Genomic DNA, 26,395 nt, shown 5'->3' with positions numbered 1-26,395 from the left:
CTAAATCTAATTATATACCAAACCCTAAATCCACGATTTCACACTTAAACAATCCTTCTAAGGTGGAAGGAAACAACCGGAGGGCCACAAATAAAAGTGAAAATAATATTAATCATTTAATCCAGCTTTGTATGCAGAATGCATATGATTTACATTTTAAAAATAAAAGGCGGTAAAAATACATAGCTCTGGCATATAACCTCACACATACATTTCTTTCTCTTAAAAATCAGGTGCACCTGTATCAGACAATTGCACCATCAGAAATGAGATATGAGTCCTGTATCCTGGCTGTTTAAATCTCAAGGAGGCACCTGTGTGGCTCTGCGTTTTTACGCACAGGAAGAGTCCCCAATATAATAATATAACTGATGATGGTGTAGAATCAGAAATACTTTCACCTGCTGCATTTCAAATGCTTTGGTATGGTGGTGGTCCACATCTTGACTTGCTTGTGTTCACAGCAAAACTATAAACATTAAATACAAAAACATTATGGTCACTGAGTTTTAGGACCAAGACAGCATTCAGATTAGTTCAAAGGCCAAGCTGTGCTCACAGCACCCTCTGCTGGATGGTGTGGTAATCACTTCAGACGGTCTGTGCACTTGCAGACTGTATATTTTGACCTCAAACAAATTGTTAATCTTGAACTCCCCACCAAAAGTTCAACTTGGTTTTATTGTAGACATTTCCCTTCAATACATAACATCATCAACTCTTAGTAATTTCCTTACACTTATTTTCTTAGGACTCTAATCACTCTCTGGCTGCTTGTGTAGACTTGTTTGATTCAGTTGTGAAGTGGAAGTGTCAGCAGTGAATTGAAGTTAGCATCTTCGTTTGGCTTCTCCCTTTAGGGGTTGTCACAGCGGATCATCTGCCTCCATCTTGCCCTATTTCTTGTATCGTCATGTCCTCCTTCACAACATCCATAACCCTTTTCGGTGTGCTCCGTCCTCTTTTCCTCCTACCTGGCAGCTCCATCATCAACATCCTTTGTCCATTATCACTATCCTTCCCCTGCACCTGAGCAAACCATCTCAACCTTGCCTCTCTTACTTTATTTTGGAACAGTTCAACATGAGCTCTGCCTCCTGTGTTGTAGACAGTGACATACATCACAGCACATGTCACTACTGTCTTGTAGACCTTCCCTTTCACTTTTGCTGCTATCATCTTGTCTCTCGTCACTCCGCCCTGTCTGCACTCTGTCCGTCACCTCCCTTGAGCACTGCCCATTGCTTTGGATGGTTGACCCCAGGTATTTTAACTCATCCGCTTTAGCTACTATAGTCCTTGAATCGTCAGAGGACCGCCTCTCTTACTGTCATTCACACACATGTATTCTGTCTTGCTCCTAGTAACCTTCATTCCTCTTCTCTCAAGTGCATACCTCCACCCTACTGGTCCCCTACTTCCACGACAGATAACTTTATCATCTGCTAACATAATCCAGACTCCTGCCTGACCGCATCTGTCAACCTGCCAATCACCATTGCAAACAAGAAGGGGCTCAGAGCTGATCCCTGGTGTAATCTTACCTTCACCTTGAACTCACCACTGCCTCACTGTCCTCATACATGTGCTGCACCACCCTCACATACTTCTCTGCCACTCCCAAGTACCTAATACAATACCACAGTCCCTCTCTTGGCACCAGATTATAAGGTTTCCCTAGGTCTACAAAGACGCAGTGCACTTCCTGCTGACCGTCTCTGTACTTCTCCATCTGTACTCTCAAAGCAAAACATTTCATCTGTGGTACTCTTTCTCGGCATGAACCAATACTGCTGTTTGCTGGTGTTCACTTCCTCCCTTAACCGAGCTTCAGAAACTCTTTCCCACATCTTCATGGCGTGACTGATCAATTTTATCCCTCTGTATTTGCCACAATCCTGCACATCACCCTTGAAAATCGGTATTCTGTTTAATTTCAGCGGTTTTGGAGTAAATGATTAAAAAGAAAGCAATGCAGCCAAATCATTACCAGTAGATGTTTGTTTGCTCATGATAATGTGTCTCAGGATGGAATTTGTAGCACAAGAGGGAGCATTTGCAGCAACGGAGTCTCACACGCACGCTCCCTTGAGGCAAAATGTACCCACAGCATTTGACTAGATGATCAGTATTCCGCAACCCTAGCATAGATTATTCAAAAGATGCATGAATATATTTTTATACAGTTCACATTAAATGGCAAACTTACCATCAGTTCATGGCAGTGTTGTGGTTTATTCACTGGCTTGTTTCTGATTACCATTATTGTTATTATTATTATATATTTTAGGTAAAAATGTCCTTCACTCATCAAACATTAAACTATTTAAAAACAAATTGCATACATGTCTGCAAATTAAGAGACTCCGATGCTGCTGTGGCTACTGTTAGTAGTGAGCAATAAGATTCAGTGAGTCACTGATGAGACAAATAGCATTTCATTCTTTTTCTCAGCTCAGGTCATTGTGCTCGCCTGACAAATTAGATACTGCACACGAGTGTAGCTGAGGCTTCGAAGAAGACAACTACAACACTTAGATGTAGGTTCACAGCCCACAGAGTTTACAGATTGTCTCAATGATTAAAATCATTTTCCTTCAGTGGGACAGTCTGTGGAAACTTGATGGCCTAAGGTAATTAGATAACACTGATATTTAATCTACTGAGTGATTCTGCAGAGCACACACTATCTCACCAGAGTGGCCCATTCTAAAATATCACTGAGAGGGTTACGGCAAGACAGGACATGTCAGCCTGACATGATCTCAGGTATCATTAATAATTTTTTTTCTGTCAGCAGAGGCATCAAACGAAATATCATGTTCTTCTTGTGTTGAATAATAAGAACATACACACACTTTTTGAAAAATGATTCTTATAAATGTATTAATATTAGTGTTATATTATATTATATTATATTATATTATATTATATTATATTATATTATATTATATTATATTATATTATATTATATTGTATTATATTATATTATAGCATGGCCTACTATTGTGCAGTAATTTATGTGGCCTGTAAACAACCAACATGCAGTGATGAGAAAAGCTAACTGACCATCAAGCCAGCGCTCAGCGACCTGCCAAGGATCGAAGGTCAAACCAAACATATGGGGACTCTTTCATGTTAGAAAGAAAAAAGAGAGAGGGAGGGTGAGAGAGACTGATAACGAGCTTGAGAGAGAGTGAGAGTGACTTGCTTAAAATTCTGTAGGGAACCAGTTTCTATGGTAACAGCGAGGTAGCTGCCTCCTGTGGGTGGTGTTACCATAGCAACCACCCTAAGTGACCGAGTGATGCTGAGAGTGATGAACGTAGAGTAGAGGGCTAAAAACAACGCGTGTTTACAGGTTTGATGGGAACAAGAGCGACAGATGACGAGGGACGACGAGTGAGAGGAAGACGATGTACGCAAAGTGTGGGAGAGTCGTGCTGCTCACTGTTCCATCAAGTTTTGTCTCCCGCAGACCCTTGTTGTTGTTGTTTTTTCTTTGCTTTAAATAAGTGGGAACATTGTCCCAGCATTAGCCATTTTCCCAGTATGGCAACATACTCACCCAGAGACCTGTGAGAAAAGGTTTCAACTCAACCTGCTGCGTGTAAATGGGTCAGAGTAGCCATAGTGGTCTCTCTGAACACTCACTGGCAGTTAAAGATCAGTATATATATGTATATATACATATGTATATATATGTATATATATATATATATATATATATATATATATATATATATATATATATATATATGTATATATATATATATATATATATATATATACATATATACATACACATACTGTATATATGTATATATATATATATATATATATATATATATATATATACATATACATATATATATATATATATATATATATATATATATACATATACATATATATATATATATGTACTAGTGTGCCTCCAATATAATCTCCTCAAAGCCTATAAAGCCTCATTTCCATAAGATACATGTGCTAGACAGGCTCCCAGGGGCATGGTGGGATCAGAATTGTATATGTGCATAAATAAGAGACAAAGAGAGAGAGATGCAGTAAAGAGGCAAATCATTCATATAATGCTTTGTGCTTTAAGTCATACATATGCTGGATGAGTTAAACTCATTAACACACTGCTAATAAATAGATAAATTAAGAATAAATACATTTCTTTCCCATGATCAAAGACACAGTGAGAGCTGGGAAAGGCAGCAAAGGTCCAGAGATTGAGATAATGAGGCAAGAAAATGCTGGCTACCTGCTGTGTGTCAGAGTGTCCTCAAGGCTGTCTGTCTACACGTGGATTGGATGAATTATTATGGTCTTTGAACCTAAACATGCCCTTATTTAAGCTTTGAGATTCCCCTAAACAACCTCAAACATGCTTAAGGGCATTTTGTTGTTGCTTTAAGGGCTCCTATTTTTGTCTCCCTCCACAAAATACATGCTTGCCTTGTGTCTCAGTCAGCTGCTTAAATGAATGTGTTATCTATACAGCATGCCCTCCTTGTTTCAGTTATTAAAATTGTTGGTGGGTGGTTTAATCGCAGTACTTGATCATAAATAATGATGATATATGAAAAAAAGTAGCTCTTAGGAAATCATTGATCTCGTGTTTCCTATATTAGTTGTCACTGCATAAAATGTACTTGGTAATAGAATTTAGAATTTCCAAATCCCAGCTCTGATTCAAGCCTCCTAGTGTATTTACCATATACATGCAGATTTACAGAGCTTGTTTGCATTATGTCAATCTCAGTGTGTTTTCTGAAAACCCCCTAATTCAGTGGCAATTGTGTTGACGTTAGGATGTTTCATACAGTGCAGTGCTCAAATCTCTGGTAAGCCGTTGATTCCTTCAATCCCCGAGGTAATGCAGCTCTTCAGGCTGAAATCACATCTGCAGCCTCACAGTGACTGGCATTAAACTGCTGGCGTCCCTATGATGTGTTGCTTAACTGTGAAGGAGGTTCAGCAATGTTGCATAACAGCAGAACTTCCAGAAGGTGAATTCACGTCATTTGGCTCTGCTGAAGCGAGTGACTGGCTCTTTGCTGGGTCCTTTAACATTTCCAAAAATCTGTTTCTTTTTCTCTGATTGGATCCATGACACATTATGACACAGTTGTCTGCCTCCCACATATCTGCAGGAGGCAGTTGCTTGTGGAGGCAGTCAATTGTGACCAACTACGATGTGTGGTTTTCAGTTTTTTTCTGGATAGAAACCATGTGCAGTGTGGCGTCATTTTAGTTCCTGACTCAGGAAGCATTTGTTGAAGTGTGGGTGGAACAGAGAGGCAGACGTATATATTAGTTCAATCTACTCAAGTATCACACTCTCTTATCTCATTCTGAATATTGCTCAATACCTCATTGACATGGAACTGGGAAAACCACACGTGAAATCATTTTTCCTGTTTTCTTCTTCTGATTGCACTGGATGCTGCTGAAAGGGAGGATGTGTTTTTAAAAATAGCTCACACAGGAAACATGTATTGCCTGCACAATGGAGGTAAAATTCAATTGTGTGCAACAGAGAGTGTGTTATAAAAAAAAAAAGAACCTGGCGAAAGAAAATATGTGGGAACATGATATATATGAGTCATACTGTATGAGTTGCAGCTGGGATAGTCTTGTGGGTATGAGGCTTTAGCTGAATCCATTGGTGCTGTCATACATCAGAGAAGTCTTTATCTAACTGAAGGCATGTGATTCCATGAGGAGACAATGGCCTTTAAAGAGAAGTCAGGTGATGGTTCCATTCCCCCTGGAGCAGCCTGTAATGTGCCAGTCAGAAAGATAAAAGCCTTGAAAAAGAGATGCCACCCTGGGGTTGTGCATGTAGAATCCAGTGAGCACAACTCCAAGCAACTCCCAAACTGACTAAATGACCACAATTGTGAAATAGTTGGCAGCGCTGGCCCTAGATCTATGGAGTTCTTTGCCATGATGCCATCTGACATTTCCCCTATTTTAAGCTATTTTTTGAAGCAAACTCAAATATTTGGAGCAGTTTTTTGGCTGCTGTTTCAGACCTAGATGAACTGTGGTGATTATGGGGCCATCTGATCCCAATGTGCCCAAATGGGGATGGAAACCCTGTAATCTGGACTGATTACAGGGCCTGACTTAGTGGAGGTGGTGATGTTTAACCATCTCTCCAACCAAAATGTTTGGTCACCAAGAACTGAAATGAGACAGACAGTATTCAGACTGCTACGCCTAAAGGTCTACTGCTGACCAAAATATTTTCTGCTCTGTCCATCCATGTTTTCTAAATAGAATATGAATGGCTTCAATTAGCCATTAGTCGGAGCTGTATAATAATGAGTGTCAGTGTACAGAGCCAACCTGTTTTATCCTCCTTTGTCCGCTTTGCACCATGCGAGTTTGGAAGACTAATGTTGCTCCTCTCTAATAACTACATGCCACACCAGGAAGAGGCTTGATGGAGCCTATGAATAATTAAGCAGCATGATTACAGTGATGAATGCTCCTAAATCTATCTGCCCATTTAGCACTGGCTCGGTATAGGGAGGAGTGTTGGGCACTGTGTGAAAGCTGTTATGGAAGACGAAGGAGGCCTATCAGGGATCGGGTGGCTGAGGTGCTCAGCCTTGAGAGGAGGTGGAGGGAGAACAGTGAAGGGGGAAGATAAAGAGTGAGGGAGGGGCCCAAAGAACAGGAAGACACCCACTATTCAGCCATCTGTGCTGCAAAGGAGCACAAAGACATACCCAGGAAGCCCTGGCTCTGTATGTGTGTGAGCCTGTGTGTGCATACGTGCATGGGTTATGGATTTATGAGGTCTATTCGTTCATGGGTGTGCTGTCTACATGAGTGATGGCAATTTGTCTGTCAATAGTGTTACTAAGCAGATGCAATCCTTTTCACAGCATAAATCAGTAAATGCATATTTTGGACTCTTTTTTTTAATTGAATCGAACAAAATCTAATGGTAGCATTTTTATTCCTGTAGAGTCAACATTTGTAGTCCTGCCTTGAGCCATGTGCAAATGTCCCTGCTATGATTTCATTACTCTCCAGTTAATGTCTAGTAGTAGCTCGGTCTTATTCTCTGAGGTGTGTTTTTGTCGTGTTAAACTAATTAAACCCAGACAAACAAGCGGATGAGGGAATTTTAAGTTCTTCTGTTTTTGTTACATTCTACATAATGTATTACGTTAACATGGGACACCACAGATCCCTGTCGCTAAATTGAGATTAGCTCCTTGGGGGTATGATGTCCCGCAATGATTATTGGATGTAAAGCAAGATTCCTGCTGCCATGCATCTCTGACCAGAGGATGTAATAGCGCGTGTGTCTTTCAGTGTAATTTGCACAAAGTGAACATAATTCTTGTTAAGTCTATTCAACATGGCCATAATAGAATCTGTCCCAATCCATATGATTGTGGGAGTACATGCGGCAGTACAGCAGCACTAAAGGCCTCCGGTGCATTTACGACAATCTGCTCCAATGTACAGTCTGGCAGCAGCTTGTAAAAAAAGGTGACAAATGATGGGTGGGCTCCTCCCTTCCGCCCCTGCAGCTCTGGCTTGCCTGCCAGGTCCAGGAGATTGCATCATTACAGAGGATGAAGTCATCCTGCAACATAAGGGTGGAACAGGTGCTGAAAATTTAATTAGGAGAGAGATGAAGATGCTGGAGGAACATATAAATGTTCTGCCTCGGCCCAAACTCGCCACCCGACAGGCGTATTTATGTTGCAAGATCATATCAATCGTATAAGCATAATTATTTTGGGTACTCCACACTACGTCACAATTCCCTTGACTATGTATCTGTGAAGCTATTGTTATATTTGCAGCAGCTGTTCGCCAACTTCTGCTCCAGTGCACAGAGGGTTCTTCTCCGTGAGAGATGACTTTGTTTCCTCGTGATGCTTATTGCCATGGAGACTGTGGAGGTACATGTGATTATGAAGTTGGGCAGCACAGTCAGCAAGCATGCAGTGAATACAGGAGAAACTGGGCTGGGTAAATTAGAATATCAAGAGAGTTAACAGAGATAAAGGACCTTGTGAAAAGGGAGAAAGTCTATCCAAGTCCCCAAGTCTCTGGTTTTATATCACCAGGTTGTTATTAATGATGCAGCATTCTCTGCAGTGGGGAGCTGTCAGGCTGCTGGACTTTCCGCCTGTTCAGCCTCATCAGCACTAGGGCATGATATGTGGGAATAGCAGCCAGTTTCAGTACATTACAGTATTTTCTCACTCAGATTTGGAGGGCACCTCAGCAGTCTGTCTCTTACCGCAGAAGAGGAGGCATGATTGTTTACAGACCGTGTCTGTCCAGAGTGAGTGTGCCTCACTCAATGGTTTTCAGAGTGTGTTACGCTGCTGTGCTCACCACACCGGCCTTCACTCCCCAAAGACTAATAGGCATCAAAATGGAAATTGCACGCAAACTCTTTGACTGCATGGTTGTCAGTCCAAATTAAAGTGGAGATATAATTTGTAAGTAAAAACGTGACCAGGCCAGTGGAATAGACATATGATTAAACCCCTGTAGCTTTTAGAAAAAGCTGTTTTTAGATGTGAATGAAGACCTAATATTTTTACACCTGGGTACTGTTGCCGGTTTTATCTGCACTTGGTGAATGTGTCTACTTCGGACCAAATCATTTTATTGTATTATTAGAATCTGTTGCAATGAACTTTTGATTAAATTAAGAAAAAAAACATTTTCAATAGATTTTTTTCAATAGTTTGAGCTCACTCATTATCATCATTCAGTAAGTAGCACAGAAAAGTGCAGCTGTGGCTGATGGGACACATTAGATTTGCTAAAAGACAAGAGAAAGTATTAGTAGGCCATAGACTAAATATAAAGACACACAAAATGTCTTCACTGCCTTTTTGCTGTACAAAATCAAACCATCCTGGATATAGGTGCTGCCGTCATGAACTGGTGATATTATTTGGTGCCTGAGTCTGAATAATAGTGATTGTGGAGTCAAGCTTCTTGATCAACACCACACCAGTCAACCCAATGCAGGTCAATGTAAGGTGTCAATAAAGTTTGTTTTATAGCATCAAATAGCTTCTATACTGTAAATGTAAGTGTAATATTAGCACTTGAACAAACAAAAACTAACAAAAAATGGAATGAAAGGTGAACTTTCCCTGATGTAATCCACATCTTCTTTATATTTTGTGTCTTTGCACGTGGTTTTTACGGACCAACTTTAAACATTTCTATTTGTCTCTCCCGTTTCTGCTGCATAGTTCTGTGCTGGCCAATTGGACTTTGGTATCAAATTAAGAGATTTAGAGTTTCAGAGTGATAGACAGAATTCAATCAGTTAGAAAAACTCTACGACCTAGAAAAATATAGATAGCTCTAATTGTCTGGCTTGAATGTAAAAGCTTTGTGACTAACCATGATCAAATAAAACCAGGACATAAGCAAACAACCACATTCATTGGAATGAAATCAGACTCCTCCCTGGTACAAGCACAGTCTTGCCCAATGTGTCCCTAAATAGTTGGAGTTGCATGAGCAGATTTTGCTTAGTACGTGTTCATTTAAAAAGAATAACGTTTCATGATGTTAAATGAAATGACAAATACCCCAGAACAGTGACAATGAGTGTCTTTTTATATCTGCCAAATAATTCCTTTTATGGTAGTGACAGAAGGGACACACTGACGACACTTCCTATAATTGCAGTGAAAACACAATGGTACAATACAATGAAGCACACGCTACTGCACTGTGTGGGATTCACACAGTAAGAGAAAAGAAATATTTGACGTCAGACAGAGTAATATTTTATGTGATGCAGTCGCCTGGATTGTCTGAAGTGGCAACCAGTGTGTGGTGATGTGTGATTATTCTCCCAACTGGGTCAAAAACAGGCAGGAGTTGTTCTGTTGCCATGGAGCAACAGACGGTGCATCTTCAAATGGTATTTTTTATTGGGAGTTATCACCAGAGGGAGATCTAATCTGGTCCCACATCAGGACGGTGATTTGGTGTGCAGCCTTGCTATGCTTAAGGTCAGGGCCTAAGGCTCCTGATGGACTGCTATTGATTGGCGAGAGAGCGCGGTGATACAGTTGCAGTCGCTCAGCATTGATTTTCTGCAAGTGCAGTAGTGGAGAGCAGGCAGAATAAGAGAGCTGGACCTGGGGGAGCTGCCAGGTTATCTTCTCAAATATCCGGAAGTGTTTTTTTGTTTTTTTGCTCTTCTTCGTGGCACTGACCTTCCCTGAGTCAAAGAGATATATCTGTTTAGACATTAGCTCAGCAGCATGTTCAGCAGCTTCAGCAGTGTTTTTCTGTGCTTATCCGACAATACGCTCGACCAATGAGAAGCTCCGTTGAGCACTGCCAACAGCGAACACAGACAGTGTTTACTGGCAGAATTAAACATTTCATTTTTCATTTTATATTTCGAAATATGTACCTACTGTGACCTTGCAAATCTAAATTGCACTTTTTAATTGTTTTGGTTGTAAATGTCAGTAATGTTTCCAAATCTTTGCAGAACCAAACGTTTCTACTCGTTTAATTGTGTGGTTGTCATCAACTCGCAGGGACTTGATCGGGTTAATCAATCACAGCTAAGATGTCAAAGCGATGACAGGTGAAGTTTCAGAATTGGCTGCAAACGAGTATCGATTTAGGCTTTGATATGTTTTACCTTCTGCGATTTTCTCATTTAATTTCCCTGAACTAAAAAAATATCAAAGAAGGTTAAATTTGGAGCATATAAAATTCTATTTTAAAGTACATAAAGTGTTTATTTTATGTACACAATCATGTGATTCTCATTGTGACAGATAGCCTGTCTCTGCTAATTGATATTTTAAAAAATGGCCTATTAGGTAGGGGAAAATCTATTCATAAATCTACATTCTGTTGTGCTTCGGGACATGGTCAGCAGTAATGAAAAGCAGAGCTGTAATTTGTAAGAATTCTGCAAAGACATGCAGAAACACCGACTCCTTTTAGCATAATTATAACGGTGTCGGCTGCGGTCTTATTATATTTATTGAACATTTACTCAAAGGGTTTCACATACATATTTATTTTATTCTTTATGAATTTTAATTAGAATTCAAACACTTGAGCTCTGGTCATCCAAAGAAGTGCTTCCCTTTGATGCGGCGTCGTTCGCCTTTATTTTTTTTTATTCCCCCCCCCCTGCAGTTTCTTCCCCTTGGGCAAATTTCTTTAAATTGGCTCAGCAGTGTCGCTCATCTGTCATCAGTGAGGTCTATCTCTCTGTCTGTCAGCACAGATGAAAGGATATGAGATATGCACAGGCTCCGGGGTGCAGGATGCCTGTTTGAAAAGTTTTGTGGGTTGGACAGTAAACATCATGACATGTTCTCACCATGAGAACACCATGAATATTCCAACGTCCTCTGCTTGAGCCGAGTGATCTGCAGGAGTCTGCGTTATTGTGTATGTTTGAGACTAGAGTTGAAGAAGACATAGACTTGTGCTCCTTCTTGTGATAGATAAGTGGTCACAGAAAACAAAATCAGTAAGTCCTTGTTTGTGCTGGTTATAGAGCGTTTTGCCCTCCCTAACTAACCCCCTCCTCTTTCATTCCTCCTTGGGCTTTGTGCTGCGTTAATGTTGTGGAGTGGCCTGTTGGTCAATGAGCTTGTATTAACACCTGACTCCCAGCGCTGGCTGTTGTTTGTTCCTCCATACGGGGCCGGGGGCCCCTGCGCTCTCCCCGGGCCAACATATCCGATGATCAATAACAACATCCTAGAAGAATGCTGGAGGAGGAGAGAGCAGTCATTTGCATATATGTGTATAATTTGGTTACTGCTTCAGCCACTGTTAATTCCTGCTTTCTCTTCTTCCCCCTACTGTTGGCAAACATGAAGAATAAACTACCAGTCACTATCTCAAGATTTGTATTAATGTTATTTAAAAAGAGAATCTTCTATTGTTGTTTTGTGATTTTTAGGGTCACTAATATTCTCTTAAATCTTGCAGTGTGCATCAAACCCTCCTGTGTATTTGCTTCCTGTTCCCTCCTGCATCGTTGCTTCGATCTTTCTCTCACTCTCAGTCTTGCACACTGGCCTACACTCTCCGTTTAATGTTGGATAGTGCTGAAGTGCATTTAGGAATTATCTGTGGTCTACCCACCCTGGATCAGCTTCAAACACAACATTATCTTGCACTGTGTTTGCATCGATCCCTCCTCACCTCTCATGTCTCTCTCACTCTCTTCCTCTCTGCTCTCTAGGCTCTTGCCATGGCCAAGGTGACTGGGCCAGGCCCCCAGGAGGCAGAGCCGCAGATTGCCATGTACTGTGGCCGCCAGCTCCTGCACATGAACCAACAGACTGGACAGTGGGAGCCGGATCCTCAGGGCCGACAGGGCTGCTTCAAAGATCCCAGTCAAATCCTGTCCTACTGTCAGGAGGTAAGGTCCCAAAGTCTGACCAGCTCTTCTAACAGCACCAGTGTGGATCAATATGTCTAACAGCAGCATTATCAAAAGCAGAATCTTACTGGTTAAGTGGAAAATATGAAATCAACAAGACAGAGAGAAAACGAGACAAATGTAATTATTTCTCACTTATTTGGTTTGCCTTATTTAATCTATATATTTCGCTATATATAGCAGGGAGAGAGGGTTTCCTGTAATATACACATACTTTCTACGCACTTGTCCTTTACAAATATTAAGTTATGATTGTAAAGGCAATCTTGCACCATTGTATCGATGGTAGCAACTTAATAAACATCAATGTGTAAATATGTCAGATTATAGCTACTGTAATTTACATCTTTATTCCCTATCAGGTTGATAGATAGATAACAATACTTCTTTTGTGCTATAATCCAGTGTTTAACACAGCTTCATATGAGCAGTTGAACAATATATTGCTTGACTGGTTCCCTTGTTAGTTTTCTCCCCTGCTGACTCTGGTCCCTTCCTGTTTTTTCCTGATCCTGCCACATTTGCCACCTGAACTAATGCCCAGACCTCCTCTCTAAAACTGTTCTCCTGAATGCTGCTCCTCTTGTCTTCTACCCCTCTGTTCTGTCCATCCATCTATCTGTCTCTGTGTCTCTGTTGTCTCTGCATGTGCTTGTACATCCAGATGTACCCAGCGCTTTCGATCTCCCATATAGAGGAGTCAAAAACATCTGTCACCATCCGCACCTGGTGTAAGAAAGGTTGGGGACACTGCCAGACACATCCGTTCATTGTCCTGCCGTACCGCTGTCTAGGTAAGAACAGCACACATCACTGCCATTAGATATTTACAAGAATATTTGCAAGATTACATTTGCCGTGTGCTCTTGTGTGATGGAGACAAACACAAAGGAGCTCATTTTTCTTCATAAATGTACGTGTGCTCAAGGTCATGCCATCTGTTATGTGAAATTAGTTGACAAAGGAAGCAGAGCAGAAACATGGTGAGAGAGCCAGACTCATACCAGGGACTTAGTATTCATTCATCTCGTATCAGTACACACGCTTCGGAAAAATCTCATTATAATAGAAATACACTAATGTCCTCGTTTAAAAACAATCTTTATCCGGTTCGCTTGAGAACATTTGTACTGGTCTCGTCTCGTCTGTCTGTTAAATATGAAGCTACAAACAACCGATCACCACGTTTACTGTGACTATTTATTCGAATATAATAAATATCAGATGTTTTTATTAAACCATGTGATCTTATTGAATCTCATAGGGAAATATCCATAAACATAAACAGTGATTCTGTCTGAAAGTGTGCTACAAATGCATCCCGCTGTCATGATAAGCATGATTTTAGATGTCGTTTTCTCTCCCACTGCCTCTCAGTGTTTAGTTGAATACGAAACACCGAGTACTGCAGCTCCACAGTGTTGCAGAAGAGTCTTGCCTGCTACAAGCCACTAGGGGATAATATTACCCAACAATAGATGAGGGGCGCAGCGTATTAGTAATGAACAGTGAGTCACTCTGGAGTCATGAGGCACTTTTATTGTAGTGCTGGAGAACTGGCTCCATCTTGTTTGATTTCCACTGCACTGCCTGTTATAGGGATGAAAGCATTCCCTCATGAACAAGAAGAGCAAGTAAACCCAGTTAACCAGTATATAGACCCTGTTCCTCAGTTGTCTTTGGCTTGTTGTATAAAATAAGAGAGTTGTCTACTGTTATTATCTTCATAATATTATACACTCATTATAATCGAAGCACATTTTACTTTTTGTCTGTGACTTTACTAGTGTAGCTGTAATTTGTCTGTTCCAAATGCTTGCACTCAACGCATTTATTTGCTTTTCTGTGCGCCCTAATGTGTGCATCTTGTCACCATTTAACTATTCTGGTTCACCGTCAGGCCTCTGTCTCAATTACTGTGTATATTATCACAAAATGTGCTCATTTATCCACTTTACTGTGAAATGATTTGAATATCTGCTCGCACTGACTTCTCGTCTCTCCCTTGCTTGCAGAGGGCGAGTATGTGAGTGAGGCTCTGTTGGTTCCCGACCGGTGTCGATTCCTCCATCAGGAGCAGATGGATGCTTGTGAGAGTTACGTGTACTGGCACAACATTGCAAAAGAGGTGAGACGTGACGGAAAAGGGCAATTTGATTCACCATTAGTTTTCAGACCACATTTACATTTACATTTACATTTTTCAGTCACTCAACAGGAATGGCGACGTGTTGAACGTAATTGTTGTCGGTAATGCCTGCATGAGGCGTTGAGAGCAGAGAAGTTCAAAACCTTCCTTTGTGTCTTTGACATCAACTCTTTATATTCCTAAAGAAAAAAATTTAACTTAAAATCGTCGAGCCCCTGCTGTGAAACAATTTAAACATTTAAACATGCTAAAAAGAGACAGTCAAGAGACAACTACTAGAGTTTTATCTGTAACAGAAACACTGTATTACCCACACAATGTAAGGACTGCTTCATGGTCCCATACAACTGAATTGTTCATTAAAAAAAGTAGTATACAATTAACATCAATAAAATGAAAATACATAAAACTACACAGTCTAAAATGTAAAGAACACTGACATTAGGCCCACGTTAAACCATGGAAAATTAAAAAACCTTTCGTTTCGTGCACTAATCATAAAAATAGCAACCAACTGACTTCCTGTCTTACTTTCCTTTGTAGGATTTGAAGTGTTGAATAACATTTTACATAGTGGTGTTGGTGTCACTCAGTTGCCAGGTTTGTCATTGTGACACCCAATGTTTTCCAGCAACCCCTCAATATTTGAGAAAATGTAAATATTCCATAAGTCAAGTCAGATCGAGTTATTTTACTCAAGTCTAAGTCAAGTCGAGTCTTTCACGAACATCAATTAAGAAAGTCTCAAGTCGCCAAATTTGCGACAGAAGTCCGACAAAGTCAAATCACGTGACTGGAGGTCTCATATACTGTACCTGTAAACAGCGTCATATTACATGTGATGTGTCATATAAACAAAATGAAGAAATGTCAGCTTCTAAATGTCAGTGTGTGTTTGTAACATTGCACATCTTATTGTTTTCCTCTCAGGAATGCACTGCAGACAATCTTGAGCTTCACAGCTACGGCATGCTGCTGCCATGTGGAAATCATTTCCGGGGCGTGGAGTATGTGTGCTGCCCAGGTCGAGGGAATCCCGCTGGTAAAGGAGACGCAGAGGAGAGAGACGTCCCTGCTGGTCTTCAGACATTCACGTCGCAGACCAGTGGAAAACTAAGTTCTGTGTAAGACACTAATATACTCCGCTTGACCACACGGAGATGCTGGACCGGTCGCCAGAGTAATGATTGTTACACTTTTCCACACAGTACCAAAGTAATGGCTCCCACCGCAAGCCCCTCTCCTGACACAGATGTAGATGAGGCAGATATGGAAGAGGAGGATGATGAAGTGATGGAAGAAGAGGAGGAGGAGGAGGAGGAGGAAGAGGAGCAGGAGAGGGTTGTCGATGAGGAGGACATGGAAGAGGAGGAGGAAGAGGAGGCAATAGCTGTGAAAGATCCAGAGGATTATGAATACCCGACTGACTCAGGTCCCGACCCAACGTCAGACTATCTGGACTCTTTTAACTATGAGAAAAGCCGCAAAGCAACTAGCTCATCATCAGTGGTGAAGGACGACAGCTGTGAGTGTGCCTGACGTTCTTTTTCTGCTCACCCTTTCATTTCAGTACGTCTGTAACTGGACTGTTGTCCTTGTCCTTGACAAAAACTAGAGGAAAATCAATTTGTTTAATCAAGTGCGTCTGCCTCCACTTTGTTAGGTGACAATATTCCCCGTTTCAGCGTAGATAGTTTACAGTTGAACTGCAATATCGAGTGCAAGTAGTCAAATATTAAATGTACATTTGTTCAGTTTTGTAACATTTACAGTGTACACTTGATTTCCCTCTCTCCTGCTATTTTTGACTGGGACTTTAATCACTGCAGAGGTTCTCTCTGGCTGTCGCAGAATAATAATAATGATATCTTTTCTCTCTTTCCCGTCCAGTGACTACGCCCCGTCCCACAGACGGCGTTGATGTTTATTTCGAGAAGCCCGTGGACGACACCGAACACGCCAACTTCCTGCGTGCCAAAACCGACTTAGAGGATCGCCGAATGAAGCGCACCAATGAGGTGAATTTCACGGGGATAAGAACAGGTTGACAGGTCGGACTCGGATCATAATTATTTCACTATTTCACTACTACAAGTACAAATGCTCTGTACTTGTTATTCCACATGTCCCCCTCCAAAAAAAATTATCATGGACGGTATATACTTACTTATTGTCAGGAGTAATTCGATTTTAGCTTCAGTAGTTACCAGAATGTAGCAAAAGACTGTTTGCCTGACATTGAAGTTATCTAAATACCGAAGTTGTCTAAATATAGAGTTTATCATGCGGCACATCTGACTGTGTGCATGCATGCGTTTTTTCTGTGCTCAGTATCTCAGGGCACTTTCTGTACGGCTTGTAGATTTTATGTTTGATTTTTGCTGTGATGTTGCACACGAAAATAAACAATGTTGTTGCCAAGCCACGTTGCTCAGAAACAAGGTGCATGTATGTTTTTGAAACTGAAATTTTGGGAAGTATATTTATTATTCATTTGTTTTCTCATCGAGAGTTTGATGAGATGGAAACTGCTCTGTATCACGCGTGTCCTTTCAATCCCACTAAACATCACTCTGACTGGTTAACTTTCTCACATAAATGTATTCTTGGACTGCTCCCCTCGTATCTCTGTGAACTCTTGGTTGGTAAACAAACTGACGATGCTCTTTGTTCTCAAAGTACTCTTCAAATGTTGATCCCAAGAGTCGGAACAGAGCTTGGGAAAAAAACTTTTAGATACACCACCCTAGAGCGAGGACTTAAAAGGACTTGAATATTTTGGCACTGATCACTCTGGGTGAATTAAAATCAGTTTTATAGGAGAGCGAAAAGCGTTCTCTTGATGGATGTAGCTGCTCTGATTGAGATCTGATTAATGACCCATTTGCTCGTGTTGTGGTGGTTGTGTTCTCCATGGTCTGTTTTATGATGTAACTTTTAAGTGCACTGATGCGGCCGTCTTGGCCAGGTCTCTCTTGAAAAAGAGATTTTAATCAGAATGAGACTTTACTTACCTGGTTAAATACATGATATAGATACGAATAAGATGCTGCCACCAGCAGCCTATGCCTTGCTTTTTAATGTATCTGACTATTATGTGTCTCATTGTCAGATCATGAAGGAATGGGCAGAGGCGGACAACCAGTCAAAGAATCTGCCAAAGTCAGATCGACAGGCGCTGAATGAGGTAAGTTTGTCATCCTGCTTCATCGACTTACATTTGAAAGTCTCCTGTTGAAAAATGGAACATCATCCCTGGGCCTGCGCCTTCGTCTTTCCTCTCTCAGCACTTCCAGTCTGTGCTGCAGACACTGGAGGAGCAGGTGGCCGGCGAAAGGCAGAGGCTGGTGGAGACTCATCTCGCCAGAGTTGAGGTAATTCTCAACAACAACCGCCGCCTTGCACTGGAGAACTACTTGACTGCAGTACAGTCGGATCCTCCACAGGTCAGGACATGAGTGAAGCAAGTAACAACAAAAACACACATTATCTCTAATAGCCAGTATCTGTATGTCAGCGCATGGCCTCTCTTCCCCTTGTTTTCCAGGCGGAGCATGTTCTGCAAGCACTGAAGCGATACATGGCTGCAGAGCAGAAGGACCGCAGGCACACGCTCAGGCACTACCAGCACATTGCAGCTGTTGACCCCAAGAAGGCCGAGCAGATGAAGTTCCAGGTGTGTGGGTCTGAAATGCCTTTTGCACACACATCTGTGCTTTTGCGACGTGAGACAAGACATGAAGTGCTGAAGACGTTCATAAGAACTGTTGAACATGTTTCCAGGTGTACACACATCTCCATGTGATTGAGGAGAGGATGAACCAGAGTCTTGCTCTGCTGTACAAGGATCCAACTTTGGCTGAGGAATTGCACAATGATATCCGTAAGCTTAACAGTCGCCCGCCATTTTCACACTTCCACGTACCGATATTGACTGTTTTTTTTCTTCATGTCCCACCTGCAGAGGAGTTGGTCAAGGCAGAGCGAGGAGACATCAGCGAGCTCATGACAACCTCCTTCTCTGAGACTCACACGACAGAGGTGCGCCTGCCGGCTGAGAGTGAGGAGGAGAAGGATGATGAAGAAGAGGAGGAAAGAGCCTTCCAGAACAGGCCGTATCCTCCCCGCATCGGTACGCTCCCTCACTTTACTCATACACACACCTACAAACCTTAACATTAAGTTTATCCCACTTTGTAAAACAATAATCTACTTCTCACAGCGTTTACTCGTAAATGACACATGTCCCTGTTTTCTCTCTCTCTCTCCAGAACCACAATCTAATAAGGAAGGTAAGCTTGTGAAGCATCATTTTATTCCTATATACAAATGTGCGTTATTTTAATTTCGCTCACAGTGTTTCCTTGTTTAACTCCATCAATCATGTCTCCAGGTTGTGAATTTGATTATAACACATCTGAGAAAGGTCCTACTTATGAATATGAGGAAAAGGTAAGAAGGTGTTTGATTTATTTGGTGGAATTTGACATGGACACCTGTTCAGCAAACAGTGCAGATCTCACATTTCTCCCATGCACAGATCAACACCTCTGCAGAGCTCAAGCAGGTAGTCAACAAGCCTGCTGAGATCGCAAGAGATGAACTGGTAAGGTTTGAATGCAAATGTGTTTTTATGCTCAAAGAAGTGAACATGAACTCAAATAAAAATGTCTTGTGTTGTATCCGACCCTCTCTCCATAGCAACCTGATGCCTTGGAGACATTTAACCGTGGTGCCATGGTGGGCTTGCTGGTTGTGGCTGTGGCAATCGCCATGGTGATGGTAATCAGTCTGCTGCTCGTGCGCAGAAAGCCATATGGAACTATCAGTCATGGCATCGTTGAGGTACGAGCCCCCCTCTAGGCCTTTATTAAGAAATCCAAAAGTAGTTGTATAAGATTACACCTGTGTTCTTATGCCACTGATGTAAAGAAATAGTTAACACATTTATGGGAAGAAGTTAGAAGTGATTGATCTCGCTCTTTTCAGTAAATATGAAATGTTAGAGCTTATTAAAGACTCTGTGGCTCTGCTCTCTCTCTATACACATGAGTATATGTGTATATATATATATATAAAATACATATATATGTATATACATACTATGTATACACATATACACATATATACATACATATTTTTACATACATATGTACACATATATATATATATATATACATACACGCCTCCTCGCGCGGTTGTACGCACACAGTGTTCAAACGTCATCTTGTTCAGGCTCATGTAGAAACAGCTCATAATGTGAATTCACAATATCGGTAGACTACTGTCATTACTGTTGAGACCGTCAGTGTGTAAGGCTGACCTTTTCAGTGCATATTTTCACACCGCCAGTGTGTCACCTTATTAGTCAGTTCTCTGCTTGCACACTGAATGTGCATGTGTGCAACAGCTTCTGTTGTTTTTTTCTGTTTTGCTGTGGTGGCATTGCGGTAACTTACATTCATCACTGTGTCCCCATGCTAGTTATTTATGATGTGTTTTTTGTTTGTTTGTTGTGGAGAATATTGTCGCTGAACATGTTTCTGTCCTGCATGACTGATATCTTTTGTGCTCAATCCTCCATCCTTCCTTTTTTTTTTCTCTATCTCCCCTTGGCCCAATCACAAACCAGTTCCTACCCACTGCCACTTCACCACCGAGTGTCCCTCCACATCAAGTCAGACTTGCATCTGTGGAGGGCACTCCTAACCGAGGGGGGAGGGAATAAAAGAGAAGGAGGCAGTGCTTTTCAATGACAATCAACAGATAAGAGGAGCAAGAATCGCTGTTTCCTGTAGATTGCAGCTTACATAAATACAGAAGAGGCAAGCCCAAAATAATATGAAAGCAAAACAGGGCAAAAGAAATCCCCAAAACAGACAAAATAAGAGGACTTTTTAAGATTTACTGTGCAGTATTAACAGAAAATGAACTTCTCTACATTTTTCTAAAGTGAACAGATTCCATTTTCATTGTGAGGATTCACAAACTGCTTTTCTCCACTGTCTAATGTGTTTATTCAGACACATGGACGTTAAGATTTTTATCTGAACAACATTTCTATGAGTCTGTGTGCTGTATTGACAGCGCGAGGAAGACAAAAGTTTGATGCAACCTTCTGTAGGAAGTTGGAACTGTCGCTGTTTCCTCCTCCTCGTTTTCCTATTGCACTTCCTGCCATCATCATGGCCATGACTGCACAAACAGAAGGGTAGAGTGCATAGGGCAGGTGGATGGGGTGGTTTGTGACCTGCCGCTCGTGCTTTATCATCATCCCTGTCATTTACTGTGTGATCATTTGAGCCACTGTGTGTCTCGCAGCAGGTCGACCCCATGCTGACACCAGAGGAACGGCAGCTCACCAAAATGCAAAACCACGGCTACGAAAACCCTACCTACAAATTCTTTGAACAGATGAACTGAGATGCTGGGCCCACCAACAAGTCATGCCTGACCACTTCTACCACCACCTCCCCCCTCCCCCCTAACCACCCCCGTCGTAACAGTGGTACACTCCTCCTCCCTTTGACGGATTTATGATTTGTTAAAAGATATAATAACTGAATAAGTGTGGGGTGCATCCCAAACCCATTGTAGATGACCAACAGCAACCTAGTACCATTACCAGAATGTGAATACTAAGATATGATGCAAACTTTTATAATCCTCTGGGTTAGAGTCAAAGGATTGTTCTTTACTTTTACTTTCGTGCTGCACAACTTTTCATACTCCGGAAGACATTCACATCGCAGGCAGAAAAACAACAACATCCCAGCGGCATGACTTGACCTATTGCTCCTCACTAGACACTGAAGTTGAACGGTGCGTAATGCTTTGTAGTGTTTATATTTCAGTAGTGGTCTATTTGTTTGAAATTGTACCACGCGTTGATCTAATGTATCTGTGTAGATGAGCGTGAGAGACGGCCTCGTTAAATGAAGGTGTCATTTTAAATTTGAAACCCACTCAGAGATAAAAAGGGCAATTATCGAGCTTGTTGTCAGACTACCCTTACCTCCACGTGTGACTGTAACATTCGACAATACCTCTAATATTAGGACATTAAGCGCGGATGAGGAGATGGTTGCTTTGAATGTGTGCGATACTTTACGTTAGAAAAAAGAAAAAGAAGAAATACCACACCAGTTGATATAGAAATGTGTGCTGGTGGTACAAAAAAAAACAACATGCAATTGACTAACGAGGATCTTCCCCTCGTTATCATTGATTATTTGGGCAAAATATACCAAATATTCCATTTAGCTAATTTAGACAACGAATGAGTTCATTTTATTTGTACTGCTACCCCAAAAAAAAAAAAAAAAACACAATAAAACAGAATAATCCGAAGTCCGTTATTTTAATTAAAGCATGACAACTTGGTGTATGATGCTGCTGTATTTATTTGTGTTGTTCCCGTCATTGCTTTTGGAAATGTCAGAATGGACACTGTAAATAACGTACGAAGATGTAGACATTTCTATGATTAATTTGCATTGATGTAACGGAATAATACATAACAATAGTACATTGTGCTGTTACGAGAGGGAGAATTTTTCCTAACATGGCTGATTGAAAACGGACTGTTGTAAAAACCAGCACAAGACAACGACACAGTAACTTCTTTCTGAATGTATTTAAGGTAGACGTCGAGATTCCATTCGTTTCTTTTTCAGTAATGCATCATTCACTGTAGGACACCTTAAAAGGAGTAGTAACGTTCAACGCGACTATGAGTCAGACTTCAGGCCTGATGCCCTTTCTCATCACCTAATGTAGCAGCCTGTTCATTTTCACACTGGACAGAACAGAGGGACTTCAAAGTCAGGCAGCGTAGTTTAGAGAGACCACAGCTAAAGTAGTGACATGTCGGTGTGTGTGTTCTCAAACACTCAGGCTTGATAGCAGTAAAACACACTGCTAATCTACCAATTTGACATATTTGGGACATAACATTAAATATTAGCACTCCATTAAAGAACTATATTTACGTTACTCTCTTCATTAATAGCATTTCACCAAATGACTCACTGTAGTTTATTTATGGTCAACATAGTACCCTGTATAGGTAAGTAAAAAGTAAAAAGTTGTGTCAGATCAACCGCTTAGTGTCATTTTGATTTAAGACCATCTGATGGCTCCGAAAAGTTGTTTTTGGTTCATCAGGCTTTATTTTTATATGTGTTACAGATCGTAGAGATCGTTCATACTCTATGTATCCCACACTGGTGGAAGAAGCCGTTGTTTGTCTATTCAGAGGAAACATTGTTAACTTGTAACTTGTGCTTTTCTTTTTGTAAAGTTTGCTTTGAGATGTAGGGAAAAGTGTCTGACGATAAGAGTTTTTGATTGATTTATCATTAATCTTCGGTTTTCTCTCGCTAGGCAGGACGGATTGCAGGTCGCAGTTGTGTTATGACGGGTAAAGAGGAGTCATAGCTCTTGTATAATTTGTACAGCTACCTTAGTGAATGAAAACGTTGTATGTTCACAGTTTAAGTCAGTCGATCTTGTAATGATACTACTGAAACCATAGATGAGAATAAGCTTGCCTGTGTTTCCCAAACCACTGAAGGTTTCCTACCAGCATTTAGCAGACTTAGAATGGTGTATACTGTAGTTACTCAAATCACATTTGTACGTACCTCCTCTGTCGAGTTCTAAACTCATTTGTTGGTCTGTCCCCTTACTTCCCAACAAAATATAAACAATGTTATTGAGATTTTAATTGCTGCATTATTGCCTTTTACAATGCTGTGTTTTGGATGTAATTATCCTGTATTTTTTATTTATATGTAATACTCGGTTGGATTAAGGGTCATGCTTTTCACTCACACACGTAATTTTAGAAGTCTGTACGGAAGAAAAACAAGTTTTTAATGTTCAGAAATGTGAAATATAGACAGACATATAGCCTCTGCCTAATTGACAAGGAGTGGCACTAAGCACAAGTAGAACTAAATTACTCCATTTGTGTACAGGTTGCTAAGTGTTAGATATTGATTCTGTCTGTCTGATTTCAATTATAGCGCATTGATTCTAGGGATGTTGATCGCATCATTGAGGGAGCTGTTCTTCACTTTCATTCAGACCTTTTAACCAAAGACATGCTCCACAAATAAGCAGACAGATTCTGATTTGGCAAAATGTCCTCTGTTGTGTAACTGTATTTGTAAGCAATCTGAGAAATTAAAACTGGTCGAAGCTAATTAAAAGTGTAATAAAAAAATGAGTGACCCATAAAGTACCGTGTCTGTGCTTTGTGACATTTTCTTTCTTTCTATTGGCAATGATGGTGCTATACCTGTATCATAAGCCCTGTGATGTGCAAACCACAGTCATGAGGTTGAAACTCTCTCAGCTACTCACAGGAGGATTTGTTTTTTGCTTCTCCTCCCAACTCCTCACTCTGAGTTCTTTGGAAATAGAAACCTTAAGTTCACTTCAAACATTTATTTATTCCTCGCTATAATATAAATTGCAATTTGTTTCGCGAGGGAATGCATTTATTTGTCAGCGCGCAGGTTCTGATAGGACAACAACAATGTCCTGCTCATGTGTTTTATCAAAGTCTCATAATATAAGATAAGGTTCTTCTTCAGTTCACACAGTGTAGTTTCAGTTACTCCCTAAGCCACAGTGTTGTTACTGTGAAGGCAAATTTGCCGTTACACTTCCTCTGTTTGGAATAAGCTGCACATTACCTCATAAACCTCAGTCAAGCTTAGGAAACATAATCTATGCTTTTAAAGAATTTCTGTAATTGAGCAGGGTTTTTGTGTACTTATAAAATAAAAGTACCTATAAATGTTACTTTCTAAAGTAACATTTATAATTTTACTCTTACTGAAGTATGTTTTTTTTGGAAGTACTGTACTTTGCTATGTTTTAAATCACATCTGTTACTGAGTACTTTCACAGTGAATGACAAGGACAGGAGAATTGGCGCTAATTAAGGTCAGAGTCAGTGGTTTGTTTTTTTATTGAACCTTTATTAATACAGGTTATCCAAATGAGAAACGGGATCTCATTGAGACCTGTTGAGTAAGTGAGAAAGTTCAAGTATTTGTGAGCTTTGACTCATTTTGACTGACACATTATGTGTTTACATTTTTTATTTTGTCAGCATTTAAATTTAAATTAAAAACAGTTCATGTGAGATTTGTGTCCTTTTTGCACGACTCAAGAACCTTGTTAAAAAAGTAACTTTTACATTTTTTTGAATTTTTGAACAAGCTACTTTTTGACTTTCACGCGAGTACATTTTTAGACCGGTACTTTTACTTCAAATTTGATCACAACAGTGGCACTTTTACTTGAGTAGAATATTTCAGTACTGTCATATCCTGCTGTAGTGGCTGTGTGATGAGCACCGGCAAACATTAGACCCTCTGAAAACCAAGTTGACACAGTTTCCAAGCACCTTGTAAACTGACAGTCACATCAGCTTCATTCACATTCAGTTGCTGACTGTCACTTGCGTGAATAGGCCCCCACGCTTCTTTCACCCACAAATTACAAAGAAGTGTCAAGCCCCAGCCCCTCACCCCACTCAGCTTCACTTCTTCCAAACCACAACACTGACTGGTAGTCCTGCTTACCCAGATTACCGTGAAAAGACTCTGTAGCTGTACAGTGACAGTTTGACATCGATGCATCCAGCACACATCAGTCATCCTGATAGTGGTTCCTCTGAAGTCGGCTGCTCACCGCTGAGGTAATGTAAGACGACGTATATGGCCCGAGACTTTTATCACATCACAGTCTGAGTGTGCGTGTTGTTCACTTCGGTGACACTTTGATTCATTCAACAAAACATCAATATGAAACCCCTTACTATGCAGAGATATAAAACCCTTAAGTGGGCGCATCAAGGATGTTTTGTGCAAGCTGTGCACCTGATGGATTAAAAAGAAAACTTATATCTATGTCATTACATTAAGTGTTTGGGAGCTTGATGTCGATACAAAAAAAAAACTAAAAAAAACCAGTTAGACACCTGTGAGTCAGCACTGATGCTGCGTATATGGTGGCTCCTCATCTGTGTGTGTGTGTGTGTGTGTGTGTGTGTGTGTGTGTGTGTGTGTTATGGGGGGCCACTAGTCTTGATATTACTGGTAGGTGAAGCCCTGTGCATAAGGTCTCCTGACCTTACTGTACTAGATGACATTTAACTGCTGGTTAAATGCTAATTTCTCTGAGAGGAGTAGATGAGAACAGACTGCCCGGTGGTTTAGTCTCTGTCTCATAGAGAGGTATTCACTGTGGCCTTAAATGTCTTAAATCACACACACACACACTTTAGACACCCCTGTTGCACCTCTCCTCTTTATGCATCAACATGTTAAACCAGTGAAAAGAAAATGATTAGGAAAGCACCTCGTGGTTAACACTAAACATGACACAATTAAGGTGAGAAAGACATATAAGTTTAAATGCTACACTCACTGACCTGTCTGTCCCGTACATTTATACATTTTCAGAAACTTTATTTGTCTTTCATGCAGCTTGTTTGGCATGTTTTCTTTAATGTTCAGATATGTGTGTGTGTTTATTTTGTTAAAGTGCCTTTGAGGGAGTGTTACATACTTGAATTAACTAAAATGCATTATTATTATTATTGTTATTATTATTATTGTTATGTTGAAGGGTTTTCTTGTTCCTTCATTGCAAAATGTTCATTGACTCATTTGGTTGTTTTCTACGATGCTGATCTCCAGGACTCGCGTTTGGGTGCAGACAGTGCCGACGACATTTCACAATTTTGTATTATAAATATAAGGTGTGAT

At 40.7% G+C, this 26,395-nt stretch overlaps 1 protein-coding gene across 2 annotated transcripts in view; it reads left to right on the top strand.

Moving 5' to 3' along the window:
* Nucleotides 1-23,850, top strand: part of aplp1 (amyloid beta (A4) precursor-like protein 1) — a 29,877-nt gene extending 6,027 nt beyond the window's left edge. The window contains exons 2-17 of one of the 2 annotated variants that reach the window (XM_044033939.1): nt 12,257-12,436; nt 13,122-13,251; nt 14,473-14,585; nt 15,537-15,730; nt 15,815-16,131; nt 16,497-16,624; nt 17,719-17,793; nt 17,894-18,052; nt 18,154-18,282; nt 18,390-18,489; nt 18,571-18,738; nt 18,878-18,898; nt 19,000-19,058; nt 19,147-19,212; nt 19,308-19,451; nt 20,931-23,850. In XM_044033939.1, coding sequence (XP_043889874.1) covers nt 12,257-12,436; nt 13,122-13,251; nt 14,473-14,585; nt 15,537-15,730; nt 15,815-16,131; nt 16,497-16,624; nt 17,719-17,793; nt 17,894-18,052; nt 18,154-18,282; nt 18,390-18,489; nt 18,571-18,738; nt 18,878-18,898; nt 19,000-19,058; nt 19,147-19,212; nt 19,308-19,451; nt 20,931-21,029 — 2,082 coding nt within the window. In that variant the 3' untranslated portion in view covers nt 21,030-23,850. Of the gene's footprint in view, nt 1-12,256; nt 12,437-13,121; nt 13,252-14,472; nt 14,586-15,536; nt 15,731-15,814; nt 16,132-16,496; nt 16,625-17,718; nt 17,794-17,893; nt 18,053-18,153; nt 18,283-18,389; nt 18,490-18,570; nt 18,739-18,877; nt 18,899-18,999; nt 19,059-19,146; nt 19,213-19,307; nt 19,452-20,927 lie in introns of both variants that reach the window. The other variant, XM_044033938.1, reaches the window with a different exon arrangement.
* The last annotated feature ends 2,545 nt before the right edge of the window (nt 23,851-26,395 follow it).

The sequence above is a fragment of the Solea senegalensis genome, linkage group LG9 (assembly GCF_019176455.1).
Source record: "Solea senegalensis isolate Sse05_10M linkage group LG9, IFAPA_SoseM_1, whole genome shotgun sequence".
In the NCBI taxonomy this organism is placed as follows: domain Eukaryota; kingdom Metazoa; phylum Chordata; class Actinopteri; order Pleuronectiformes; family Soleidae; genus Solea; species Solea senegalensis.
This window is presented reverse-complemented; position numbering and strand designations above follow the sequence as displayed.